General features: G+C 38.6%; 1 protein-coding gene across 1 annotated transcript in view; it reads right to left on the reverse strand.

Moving 5' to 3' along the window:
* Positions 1-14,935, reverse strand: part of OCA2 (OCA2 melanosomal transmembrane protein) — a 504,528-nt gene that overhangs the window by 296,847 nt on the left and 192,746 nt on the right. The window contains exon 16 of the mRNA XM_043554904.1: positions 334-481. Within this exon, the coding sequence (XP_043410839.1) occupies positions 334-481 (148 nt within the window). The remainder of the gene's footprint in view (positions 1-333; positions 482-14,935) is intronic.

The following is a 14,935-nucleotide window of genomic DNA, read 5'->3' on the forward strand; positions in this document are numbered from 1 at the left end:
GAGCCTCAGTTATCTCATCCTTAAACTGGGGCTGGTACCAGAACATATTCTAAGTGAGATCTAAGTGAGGCTAGACAAAATAATGTGCCACAAGAGACTTACACAGCTTCATTGGCATGAAGCTAGTGTTACTATTTTGTAGTACCATGAAGTACTCTGAAGAAGCATCATTTTAACTTACTTGACTTGTACATTGTATGACATTTAGACACCATGGGTGGGGGGTGGTAGTAAATAGGTTATTGATACAATTCAACCATTGAGCACAACTGGTAAAATTGAGAGCCACTGCTATAAACCAAGAGTAGCCCAAGCAGGGTCCTGGCTTGGTACCTGTGAAAGGTATGCAGCCTTCGGGCCAGCAGGTGCTCCAGTGCCTGCACCTTCCCCAGGAGCAGGCCCCGAACCGCTGTTTCCTCTCGGCTGGCTGGGCTGATGCGCTGCGCAGTCAGGCGCCAGACGTGGATCTCGTGCTTTAGTTCTGCAGGAAAGAAAAGCCAACGCTTGAGTGTCCCACCACCTCAGACATCAGCAGGCACCTACTCCTCACAACCTTCCAAGACTATGAAACATATACCTGATGATACACAAATAACCAAGAACCAAACCAAAGCAGTGACTTAGCATTCGTGTTATTGTAATAGAACCAGGAGACAAAGCCCACATTAAAAAATTGCCATGGATGCAAAGTTATGTGATTTTGGTGAGAAATAAATTCTTGAATACAGGATTGAATACATATCAATGCTATCACCCAACAAACTTTTCCCCTCCCAGGGAATTATTTCTTACAGCCAGGAGTTTGGATCTCTCAGCCAAAATCCAGACACTGCCTAATCATTGAAGTAGATCTAGTGAACATGGAAGATACAAGTGTAGTTCTCAGCAGGAAGGCATCTGATAAGAGCAGGAGGTAGTGAATGCCCTGCCTCCTGACCAGGCCTCCAAGCTGAGCTTGCATCTGTGAAAGAACACAGGTGAGAGAAACTTAGACAAACTTATGTAATGCTCAAATTAATAGAATGAGGCAAATTTTACTCATCATTTCAGACATCTTCTGGTATAGAAAAGAGAAATGAATTGTCAATTCATTGGCTCCTAAAATATCAAAATCTTTTATGAAAATTTATACTTAACCTCTATTTTACAGTTAAAGGTGCTACAGAAATTTCTCCAAATATCCACCAAAAAAGATAAGGAATAACAGTATTTTCATCAATCACCTCTTATGTGCAATGTAGTATACCTCATATCACAAGAATTCAAGATGAAAAAGACAGAACCCTTTGAAGCAGGACTAGAGCACTTGACAACTAGCTCAGAGCAGAGGCAAGGCAGGCCCATTATCTAAATACTGAGAAGTAGCACGTACTTGTGGTTTAGTGACTAGGAAAACACCACTGTTTAAGCCCCCTCTATTCAGTACACAAGAGTTGATTACCTACTATGTGGCAGAGCTATTGCAAATTGCATCAAGATTCAGAAAAGAGAAGTGGGAGAGAATAGGGGCACTAAAACTATTTCAGTTAACACACGCTTTTCTCTAAAGACCTAGCCTTACAAAGATGACAACTCTTTGGAACTAAGCTGTGTAATGTGTTTTCATTCAGTTCATATTGACACTTTGTAGTTTGCCAAAATAAAAAATAAATAAACTTGGGTATAATTCAAAATCTTCTTCAGAGAAACATATCTGTAATTTCCTTTCAGAGAGCCTCACATCTCATTAAACAACCTATGAGGTTATGATAACATTAAAAGGAGGAACAGGAGGAGGAGGAGAAACTCGAATAAACTAGACTTCTGAACGACTGAGCACAAAAATATCACACAGGGACAGGAAAGGAGAGATGAGGTCATGCAGAGGCTTCAGTGAAGGTGTTTCATCCAATGGTGTGAACCACATTACACAGAAGATATCATTCAAAGCCCATCCATAAAGTACAGAGACTTTCCAGCCTGTCTTTCAAGGCATAGGTGATGGTCACTTTCCCAAGTGGATCAACTTTAAAGAGCGAAACAAGAGCATGGCTAGTCTCTGAGGCTAGTCCATGAAGTGAAGGCTGGGAGGTCTCTCCCCATCGATGTGTGGAGAAGCAGAGCCTGGGAGCCACTGCTGCATCCGTGGAACTGGCCTTCCAGGTCCCCAGGGCTCCTTTCTGCAGGTGTCCTTTCCAGACGCAGCCTCAGCCCCTTTGTGTACACCTAGAGCCTAGCTGCCTTCTAATGTATCAAATCAAACAGGAGGAACTATTCTCCCCAGATAATCCCCATGCATGAATCCTTAGGTAGTGTACTTTTGTTTTCATCATTTTGGAATGAAATACATCATCACTTATCAGGGAATTTAGTTGAGAGATTTTGCCCAGGGAAAGGAAGCTCACTGCCTGTACCCAGAACCCAAGTGTATTTGCTACTGAGTTCTCAGGCTTCCTCCACACCTCTTCTGCCATCTCCACACCCTCTCTTCTCTGCTAAGCTCTAAGACTATGGTTTCAATGGGCTACTTGAAATTGCCCTCTGCATCTTGTGCTGTCAGGTTCACAGGTAAACATTCCATCTTCCCTCCACAAAACTCTCTCCTCTCACTTTCTTAGTTTTTATATGACATCATTCATCTTCCAGGTATGTGAGCATGAAATGTCATTTTGGTCTTATCAATGCCATTCTTCACTATTTCTACAACGACATTATTGAGCATGTCAGATACCATGCTAGATGCTAAAGGATAAAAATTAATAAGTTACAGGATTGGTCTCCAACAAGTTAGAAAGAGATATAAGATATGTCATAAGTAAACATGAACTAGGGCAGTACTGGGCCACAAAAACAGTTAAGGATATACTGGTATAATTCTTACAGGGTCCACTTGTTCCTGTCTCAGGTCATCAGTTTGTCCAGACCTCATCTCCTCACACTTACTGACTCTGATTCCTCCCAGTAACCTCTAACTGGAGTCACTTCCTACCAATCCACCCACGGTTAGTCATAAAACACTGCTTATTCTATCTATTTTATAGATAGATATATATAGACAGATACAGTTATAGAGACAGATATATAGAAAGAAGACACTTTATCTATCTTTATATTTACCTATCTTCTAGGAAGATAAATCTATCTAGGCTGATCTATCTAGAAAGATAGGGTAGCAGATATGCAGACAGACAGATAGATTCCTTCTTTCAAATTGGTTTACCATGGCTTGCAGAATAAAGCCAAAGGTCTACAGGAAAGACTCTAGATCCTCAAATGGCAAGTGCTTTTGTGAGCTCTGACCTGCTATATAAGCTCTTACCTTTTCCACACTGGCCCCTGACCAGGAGATATCATCAGATGTCTAATCTCCACCTCTCTGATTACCTCCTGTCCCTATCTTCCTGAGATTTTCAACCAACCTCTTATAGCATTACTTGGGGTTACCATATACATGGTACAAAAAGGTGAAGACATTCCCATGTGGGATGTGCTCTCTCACAGGATCTGGGCACTGCCAGAAGGCCTAGAGGAGGGTCATCCAGCTCCAAGTGATGAGTTTCAGGGGAAGATGCCAAGGCCAGGAGTTGAGAAATGGAATTATACTACTGTAATTTTCTTATAGTTTCTTATAGTTTATGTTAAGCAGTATCACTTGAAGTTAGTAGTATAACTATCACTAAATTCACAAAACACAACTATAGCCAAAAATGTAACAGCAAAAAGAAAAGATAAAATGAAATATTTTTAAATATTCAATCAATTCAAAATAAAGCATAAAATGAAGGGGAAAGGATAAAGAAGAGAAGGCACAAATAGAAAATAACATGATGATATACTTTAATCATATTATTAATCATGTTAAATATAACCTAAACGTACCAATTAAAAGAGAGATTATCAGGAATTGGATTAAAAAATCAAGACCCAACTGTTAGCCACTTCCAAGAAATTCACTTTAAATATAGAGATAAAAGAATGGAAAAGATATACTACCCTACAACCAGCCAAGAGAAATCTGGAATTGCTACATTAACAACAAAATAGATGTCAGAGCAAGAATATGAATATAGATATGGAAGGTCACTTTATAACGATAAAGGTGCTAAACCTTCAAGAGGAAATAATCCCAAATGTTATGTACCCTAATAACAGAATTTTGAAATATATAAAGCAAAAATCATAACTGTAAAGAGAAATAGACAAATCCACAATCATAATTAGAGATTTCTATTTTCATCTCTCAGTAATTTATTGAATAAATGGATAGAAAATCAGCAAGAATAGGGGCACCTGTGTGGCTCACTTGGTTAAGTGTCTGACTTTGGCTCCATTCATGATCTCATGGTTCATGAGTTCGAGTCCCAGGTCGGGCTCTGTGCTGACAGCTCAGAGTCTGGAGCCTGCTTTGGATTCTGTGTCTCCCTCTCTCTCTGTTCCTACCCCACTCACACTCTGTCTCTGTCTCTGTCTCTTTCTCTCTCTCTCTCTCTCTCTCTCAAAAATAAATAAAGGTTTAAAATATTTTAAAAAATAAAATCAGCAAGAATATAGAAGACTTGAATAATTTTATCAGCCAACTTGACCTAATTGACCATATTGACAAAATTTCACCCAACAACAGCAGAATACATACTCTCTTCTGGTACATACAGAATATCTACAAGGCTAGACATTCTAGCCATAAAACCATCTTAATAATTTTAAAAGATTCAAGTTTTACCAAGTATATTCTCTGGTCACTCTTTTTTTTTTTTAATTTTTTTTTCAATGTTTATTTATTTTTGGGACAGAGAGAGACAGAGCATGAACGGGGGAGGGGCAGAGAGAGAGGGAGACACAGAATCAGAAACAGGCTCCAGGCTCCGAGCCATCAGCCCAGAGCCCGACGCAGGGCTCGAACTCACGGACCGCGAGATCGTGACCTGGCTGAAGTTGGACGCTTAACCGACTGCGCCACCCAGGCGCCCCATGGTCACTCTTAAATTAAATTAGGTAATTGGAAATTCTCCAAATATGTGGTAAATAAGCACTTCTAAAATACCCAAGGATCAAATAAATCAAAAGGGAAATTAGAAAGTAATTTGAACTGGATGGAAGTGAAACAAAACATACAAAAATTGGTAGGAGGTCACTAAAGTAGTACCTGGAAGGAAAGTTAGAGCACTGAACACCTATATTAGAAAAGAAGATATATATAAAATTAATAACTTCAACCTCTACTTTAAGAAACTAGAAAAAGAAGAGTAAATAATCTCAGAGTAAGAAGATAATAAATATCAGAGTATAAATCATTAAAAGAGAAAGATTTAGTGAAAAATCTATATAATCAGAACCTAGTTCCTGAGATCAATAAAATTAATAAAACTCTAACCAGACCCATCAGAGAAAAGCAGAGATAGGAGAGGATTTAAGATTGTGGCTCAATAGGGGGACCCTATGCTTGCCTTATCCTCAAAAAGCTAGACAGATATAAAATCATTCCAAACACCCAAGAAGTCAATCTGAATCCTGAGAGAATAAACTGTAGAACTAGAGTGAGAAAAGAAACCACATTGTAGAAGGTGGTAGGTGCAGAGACATGATTCTGGGGAGAAAAGAATCATGGGTGCTCTGAAGGGGAGGGAGCCTTGATCTTGGAGACAGAATAGAGGCAGATAAACAGAGAGAAAGCAGCACACAGGGGACTTCACAACAGAAACACTTCCCCAAAACCACTGCCTGGGAAAACTGGAACAGCTGATTATCACAAGTTTTTACAAGCAGCAGAGCTCAAAGTGTGAAGTTTTAGAAGTCCATGCCACTGCCAGATGGAGCCTGGCAGGCATATCAGTTCTCCTGTTGGAAAGGAAGGCAGAGGCCTAGGAGCAGACAGTGGGGTCTGAGGATCCCCTGGGTCACACTAGGAAAGACAATTCCCCTTCTTGGAATGCATTTGGGAGAGGTGGCACAGCCTCTCAGGGGACAAAAGAGTTGGAGGGTGCCAACATGCTGCTTCATTCATTAGCATAGGAACAGAGACATCTGCTGAGGGCAGCAAGCCTTGGTGCCTTGTTTTTTGCTGCACTTTATCATAAATTCTGAGCCTCTGTGCGATCCTGCAACTGCTTTTCTGGGACAAGCCAGAACCAGCTGCAGCTTGGCAAGACCCTCCCCCAGAGGATCAGCATGGATCCATGCTGCACAAGTTCCCTAAAATTTGGACTTTTGAAAAACAGCCACATGCCTGAGATAAAACACAGGAGTACTGTGCCACCTGGCAGGCAGACAGCTTGGGCACAGACAAGGTGAAGGCAGGGCTCTAATGGAAGCCAAGGACACAAAAAGGGAGACTGCTCACTTTTCTGTGAGGGCTTCTAGAACAGTGGGAGCAGATTCCCTGCTCCAGGATGAAAGTGTGGGGCAAAGCCATTTTTCCCAATCTGTCAGCACTAACAGACTTCAGTGAGCAACACAGTACCCCCAGTGGAGGCTGGAGCTGCTTACACCAAGCCCCACCCCACTACACCCTGCAGGTGCATCTTTACTAGGGCAAGTCAGCCTGTGAACCAGCACAGCAGGCCCTTCACCTAGAAGACCGACACAAAACCCTCACACACACCAAGTCTACTGATTGTAGAATGCTGCAAAGTTTCAGCTCTAGTGGAAATAGGATCAGGTTTATTTTGACAAGCAGACAAAAGCACACCTAGTTAAAACACCACACACCTAACAAAGTCAAACATGCCTAGACCCCTGCACCCCTCCACCAGCTGCAAGCAAGAAGAAACTCTTCAGAGAACTGACTGGAGGGGAAAAGCATCCTAAACATAACAGCAGAGTGCAAACTTTGAAACACTTCCTGAACACCAGGCCTTGGATGGTATAAGACCTCTTTTTAAAATAGCTATTACTCTCAGGAGCAGAAAATATAACAGGCTTTCCTAACATACACACACACACACACACACACACACACAGTGACCTAGAAAAACTGACAAGACAGAGGAATTCACTGCAAAAGAAAGAACAAGAACAGGTCGCAGCCAAGGATCTAATCAAAACAGATATAAGTAATATGCCTGAACCAGAATTTAAAACAACAATCACAAAGATACTAGCTGGGCCTGAGAAAAGCATAGAAGACACTAAACAATCCTTTATTACAGAGATAAAAGATCTAAAAAGTACTCAGGCTAAAATTTTTAAAAATGCTATAACTGAAATGCAAAACCAACTGACTATAATGATATAATGACTACAACTGACAAGGAAGGATGATGCAAAAGAATGAAATAGTGATATAGAAGAGAAAAATATGAAAAATAATGAAGCTGAAAAAAAAGGAAAGAAAGGTATTGGATCATGAATGTAGACTTAGAGAACTCAGTGACTCTAGAAAGCATAATAACATTCGTATCATAGGAGTCCCAGAAGAAAAAGAGAAAAGAGGCAGAAGGTTTACTTGAGTAATTTATAGCTGAAAACTTCCCTAATCTGGGGAAGGACTTAGATATCTAAATCCTGGAGGCACAGAGAACTCCTATCAAATTAAACAAAAGCCAGCCAAAGCCAAAATATATCATAGGACAATTTGCAAAATACAGAGACAAGAAAAGAATCCGGAAAGCAGCAAGGAAAAAGAAACCCCTCACCTACAAGGAAAGAAAATTCAGGTTAGCAGTAGATCTGTCCACAGAAACCTGGCAGGCCAGAAGAGAGTGGCAGGATATATTCAACATGCTGAATGGGAAAAATATGCAGCCAGAAATACTTTATCCAGCAAGGCTGTCATTCAGAATAGAAGGAAAGATCAAAGTTCCCCAGACAAACAAAAAACTAAAGGAGTTTGTGACCACCAAACCCGCTCTGCAAAAAAAATTAAAGTGGACTCTTTGAGTGGGAAAGAAAGACCAAAAGCAACAAAGACTAGAAAGGAGTGGAGAAAATCACCAGAAACACCAATCTTGCAGGCAATACAATGGCACTAAATTCTTCTCTATCAATATTACTGTGAATGTAGATGCACTAAATGTTCGAATAAAAACAAATAGTGTATCAGAATGGGTTAAAAAAAATAAGACACATGTATATGCTGCTTACAGGAGATTCATTCTAGACCTAAAGACACCTGCGGATTGAAAGTGAGGGGATAGAGAATCATCTATCATGCTAATAGACATTAAAAGAAAGCCAAAGTAGCTATACTTATATCAGACAATCTAGATAAAAAAATTTTTAATGTTTATTAATTTTTGAGAGAGAGAGACAGAGTGTGATTGGGGGAGGGGCAGAGAGAGAGGGAGACACAGAATCTGAAGTAGGCTCCAGGCTCTGAGCTGTCAGCACAGAGCCCAACATGGGGCTCGAATCCATGAGCTGTGAGATCATGACCTAAGCCAAAGTCAACCACCAAACTGACTGAGCCACCCCGGCACCCCCAGACAATCTAGATTTTGAAATAAAGACTGTAACCACAGATCAGCGAGGGCATTATATCTAATTAAGGGGTCCATCCATCAAGCAGATCTAACAATTGTAAATATTTATGCCCCCAATTTGAAAGCACTCAAATATATATTCAGTTAATAACAAACAAAGAAATTCATTGATAATAACATAATAGTAGGGAACTTAACACCCCACTTATACCAATGGACAGATCATCTAAGCAGAAAATAAACAAGGAAATAATGGCTTTGAATGACACACTCTACTAGATGGACTTCATAGATATATTCAGAACACTTCATCCTAAAGCAGCAGAATACACATCTTTCTCAAGTGCACATGGAACATTCACCAGAATATATTACATACTTGATCACAAATCAGCCCTTAACAAATACAAAAACACTGAGAATGTAGCAAGCATCTTTTCTGACCACAACACTATAAAACTTTAAATCAACCACAAGAAAAAATTTGGAAAGCCCTCAAATACATGGAAGTTAAAGAACATTCTACCAAAAATGAATGGGTTAACCAAGAAATTAAAGAGCAAGTAAAAAAATATATGGAAGCCAATGAAAATGAAAACACAACAGTCCAAAACCTTTGGGATGTAGCAAACCTCAAGAAGCAAAAAAGTCTCAAATACACAACCTAACCTTACACCTAAAGGAGATAGAAAGGGAACAGCAAATAAAGTCTAAAGTCAACATAAGAAGGGAAATAATAAAGATTAAAGCAGAAATAAACAATATAGAAACAAACAAAAAAACAGTAGAACAAATCAACAAAACTAAGAGCTGGTTCTTTGAAAGAATCAACAAAATTGATAAATTGATAAACTCCTAGCCATACTTACCAAAAGAAAGAGAGAGGACCCAAATAGATAAAATCACAAATGAGAGAAGAGATCACAACCAACACTACAGAAATACAAACAATTATAAGAGAATACTATAAAAAAATATATGCCTACAAACTGGGCAATCTGGAAGAAATGAACAAATTTCTAGAAACATAAAAACTACTAAAAATAAAACAGAAAAAAATAGAAAATTTGAACAGACTCATAACCAGCAAAGTAATTGAAACAGTAATCAAAAACCTCCCAACAAACAAAAGTCCAGGGCCAGAGAGCTTCCAAGGGTAATTCTACCAGACATTTAAAGAAGAGTTTATACCTATTCTTCTCAAACTGTTCTAAAAATAGAAATTGAGGGAAAACTTCCAAACCCATTCTACAAGGCCAGAATTACCTTGACTCCAAAATCAAGGACCCCACTAAAAACGAGATTTACAGACCAGTATGCCTGATAAACACATATGAAAAAATTCTCAACAAGATTCTAGCAAATCAAATCCAACAGTATATTAAAATAATTATTCACCATGACCTAGTGGGATTTATTCCTGGACTTCAGGGATGGTTTAATATTTGTAAATTAATCAATTTGATGCACCACATTAATACAGAAAAGGATAAGAACCATATGATCCTCTCAGTAGATGCAAAAAAAGCATTTGACAAAATACAGCATCCATTCTTGAAAAAAAAAAAACCTCAACACAGTAGGGATAGAGGGAACATACCTTAACATCATAAAAGCTATATACCGAAGACCTGCAATTAATATCATCCTTAATGGGGAAAAACTGAGAGCTTTTCCTCCACAGTTAGGAACAAGACAGGGATGTCCATGCTCACCACTGTTATTCAACACAGTACTGGAAGTTCTAGCCTTAGCAATCAGACAACAAAAATAAATAAAAGGCATCCAAATTAGCAAGGAAGAACTCAAACTTTCACTATTTGCAGTTGATATAATACTCTACACAGGAAACCTAAAAGACTCTACCAAAAAACGGTGATACACAAATGCTGGAGGGTCAGAGGATATAAAATCAATGTAAAGAAATCTGTTGCATTTCTATACATCAATGAATCAGTAGAAAGGGAAATAAAAGAATTTACCCCATTTACAATTGCACCAAAACCCATAAGATACCTAGGAATGTGGCGCCTGGGTGGCTCAGTCAGTTAAGCATCCAACACTTGATTTTGGCTCAGGTCATGATCTCATGGGAATGAGATTGAGTCCCACATCAGGCTCTGTGCTAGACATTGAGCCTGCTTAGGATTCTCTCTTCCTCTCCCTCTGCTCTTCATCCACTCTCACATGCAAAAAAAAAAAAAAAAAACCTAGGAATAAATCTAACCAAAGAGGTAAAAGATCTATACTCGAAAAATATAGAACGTCTATGAAAGAAATTGAAGAGGACATAAGAAATGGAAAAACATTCCAGGCTCATGGATTGGAAAAACAAATGTTGTTAAAATGTCTATATTACCCAAAGCAATCTACATAGCCAATGCAATCGTTATCCAAATACTACCAGTTTTTCAAAGAGCTAGAATAAACAATCCTAAAATTTGTAAGGAACCACAATGACTCTGAATGGCCAAAATAATCTCTAAAAAAAAACAATCCTTAAAAAAAATGGAATAGAATAGAAAGCCCAGAAATGGACCCACAACTATATGGTCAATTCATCTTCGACAAAGCAGGAAGGAGCATCCAATGGAAAAACAGTCTCTTCAACAAATGGTGTCAGGAAAACTGGACAGAAACATGCAGAATAATGAACCTGAATCACTTTCTTACACCATACACAAAAATAAATTCAAAATGGATGAAAGACCTAAATGTGAGATAGGAAACCATCACACTCCTACAGGAGAAAACATGCAGCAATGTCTTTGACCTCAGCCAGAGCAACTTCTTACTAGATCAATCTCCAGAGGCATGAAAAACAAAATAAAAAATGAACTATTTTGGGACACCTGGGTGGCTCAGTCAGTTAACTTCTGCTCAGGTCATGATCTCATGGTTTGTGAGTTTGAGCCCTGCATTGGGCTCTGTGCTGACAGCTCAGCCTGGAGCCTGTTTCAGATTCTGTGTCTCCCTGTCTCTGCCCCTTACCTGCTCACAATCTGTCTCTCAGTCTCAAAAATAAATAAACATTACAAATTTTTTTAAATGAGCTATTGGGACTTCACTAAGATAACCTTATTCACAGCAAAGGAAACAATCAACACAACTAAAACAACGTATGGAATGAGAGAAGACAATTGCAAATGACATATCTGATAAAGGGTTTGTATCCAAAATCTATAAAGAACTTATCAAATTCAACACCCCCAAAAATAAATAATTCAGTTAATAAATGGGTCAAAGACATGAACAGGTATTTTTCCAAAGACATCCAGATGACTAAGAGACACATGAAAAGATGCTCAGCATCACTCATCATCAGGGAAATACAAATCAAAACCATGATGAGATACCACCTCACACCTGTATGAATGGCTAAAATTAACATCACAGGAAATAACAGATGTTAGCAATGATGCAGAGAAAGGGGAACCCTCTTACATTGTCAGTGGGGAATGCAAACTGGTGCAGCCGTTCTAGAAAACACTATGGACATTCTTCAAAAAGTTAAAAATAGAACTGCCCTACCACTCAGCAATTAAACTACTAGGTATTTACCCAAAGGATACTAAAATATGATTCGAAGGAATACATGCACCCTGATGTTTATAGCAGCATTATCAACAAGAGCCAAAGTATGGAAAGAGCCTAAATATCCATCAATGGATAAATGGATAAAGATGTGTTATACATAGGGGCACCTGGGTGGCTCAGTCAATTGAGCATCCGACTTTGGCTTAGGTCATGATCTCACATCTTGTGAGTTCAAGCCCCACATTGGAATCTGTGTTGACAGCTCAGAGCCTGGAGCCTGCTTTGGATTCTGTCTCTATCTCTCTCTTCCCCTCCCCTGCTTATGCTCTGTCTTTCTCTATCTCTCTCAAATATAAATAAACATTAAAAAAAATTTTTTAAAGATGTGGTATATATATTGTGTATACACAATAGAATATTATATATGTGTATTGTATATGCGTATATATTATAAATGTGTAATATTATATATGTGTATATATACACAATAGAATATTACTCAGCCATCAAAAAGAATGATTATATATGTAATATTTTATATATTTATATATTATATATATTAAGTATATATGTAATATTATATATGTGTATATATACCAATAGAATATTATTCAGCCATCAAAAAGAATGAAATATTATATATAATATAATGTGTATATTATATGTATGTATATATTATACATGTATAAATACATGTATATACTATATACTACATATATACATGTGTATATACTATATACTATGTGTATATATATATATATGAAATCTTTTCATTTGCAAATATATTATGCTAAACAAAATAAGTCAGTCAGAAAGACAAATACCATATGATTTCACTGATATGTGGAATTTAAGAAACAAAACAGATGAACATATGGGAAGGGAAAAAAGAAAGGAAGAAAGAGGGAAGCAAACCATAAGAGACTCTTAACTATAGAGAACAAACTGAAGGTTAATGGAGGGAGGTGGGTGGGCAATGGGCTTAATGGGTGATAGGTATTAAGGAGGGCACTTGTTGTGATGAGCCCTGGTTGTTATATGTAAGTGATAAATCACTAAATATATAACTGTAATAGCCAGCTTTGTATCTAATCAGGAATTTGAATGTTTAGCTAAACCCCCAACACACACAAATCCAGGCCTGTAAATACCCTACCAAGCATTTAAGGGAACAGTGTTAGCAATTCTATATCATCTCCTTCAAAAAAGTTGAAGAGGAGTGTATACTTCTGTACTCATCCTATGAGTACAGCAAAAAAAAAAAAAGACATTACAAGAAAGTAAACTGTACATCAATTTCCATAATGTACACAGACACAAAAATTCTATACAAAATATTAACAAGAAGCCATTTGAGCTGATATCTGGTGAACAGGAGGGCAGATTGTGCTGGCTATTTGTGCATTTTACCAAGTAAGTCATGTTGTTTTCCAATCTGGGCACTTGTCAGACTGATACATCCTGGCCCCTGTGACTGGTGGGGCCTGGTGACAATCAGGATGACAAAATATGAACAGAGACATCCTGTATCAGTCAATAAAGGGGTAGAACAAGTGGTTCTACTTTGATGACCAAAAGCTCAGGGCTTTGAGAACTGATGACAAGCAGGGTACTACCAGCCTTCAGTAGTAATGAAGTGAAAGGGAGCGGGGCGGGGGGGACAGGGCTTTGCAATTCATTTAGATTTTGGAGTTACTTCTTTACTTCAGCATAACCAAGCCTGTTCTGACAAATGCTCTGAATGCCGTCACAGACCTGCTGAACCCAAATCTCTACAATAGGGCTTGGGAATCTGTAGTAATAACAAGCATTCTAAGGGTACCTTGGTGTCTCAGTCAGTTAAGCGTCCAACTGTTGGTTTTATCTCAGGTCATGGTCTCACAGTTCATGAGATGAAGCCCCTGCATTGGGCTCTGCACTGATACCCTGCTTGGGATTCTCTCTCTCCTCTCTCTCTGTCCCTCCCAACTCTCAAAAATAAATAAATAAACTGAAAAAATAAGCATTCTAAAATTGGAGAGCCCTATGCCCCATGGTGGCCCAGAGCATTTGCTCTGACACTGCATAGCTCACTCTGTGCTGATTTACATATTGTCATGACATTGACATGGGGCTTTAGCATCACGCAGATCCCAATTATCCCCCACCCCTTCCCTCAAAGCTTTTCTTAACCCCTTACTCAGGAAGAGTAGAAGAGTTGATTATACAGATCTGTTTCCTATACTTCTAAATCCATGTATCCTAAGTTCATGTCAAGATAGTTTTCTCCAGAAGAGCTTACTAACAGCACCGAATTCCTGGGGGTGGGCCTGGTAATCTAAATATATAACAATTGTTCTCAGGTCATTCTGATCATCAGGATGGTTGGGAGAAATCTAGCATAACTGAATAAGATAACTGTCTGACTCTCCATTGAGGTACAGCTGTGCCCACACACTCATCAATTGGGATCACAGTTTCCTTAGCTCTCTCTTGGTGCAATCCTTTCCATCAGAAAACTAAAATTAATATCAAATTATCTCATTTTACATATACTAGTTGATGATAAAACATTCTAAACATCTCTAACTGGTCATTATATGTTGAACTGTGTTTCCCCCAAAACCCATGTGTTGAAGTGTTAATCCCCAATACCTTAGAATGTGACCTTATTTGAAAATAGTGTTATTGCAGGTGTAATTAATTAAGGTGAGGTCATTAGTGTGGCCAAAAATCTAAGATGACTGGTATCCTTATTAATGGGGAAATATGGATATAGACACATACAGGGAGAATGCCACAGGAACATGAATCTGGCCATCTAAAAGCCAAGGGGAGAGGCCTGGAACACATCCTTACTCAGAACCAACCAACCTTATAGGCACATTGATTTTGGACTTCCAGCCTCCAGAACTGTGAGGAAATAAGCCATCCTTTAGCTTACTAAATCGTCTTAGCATCTGTGGAAATAAATCATCTGTTGTTTAAGCCACTTGTCTATGGTACTTTGTTACATCAGTCCT

This window comes from Prionailurus bengalensis, chromosome B3 (genome assembly GCF_016509475.1).
Source record: "Prionailurus bengalensis isolate Pbe53 chromosome B3, Fcat_Pben_1.1_paternal_pri, whole genome shotgun sequence".
Classification (NCBI taxonomy): Eukaryota; Metazoa; Chordata; class Mammalia; order Carnivora; family Felidae; genus Prionailurus; species Prionailurus bengalensis.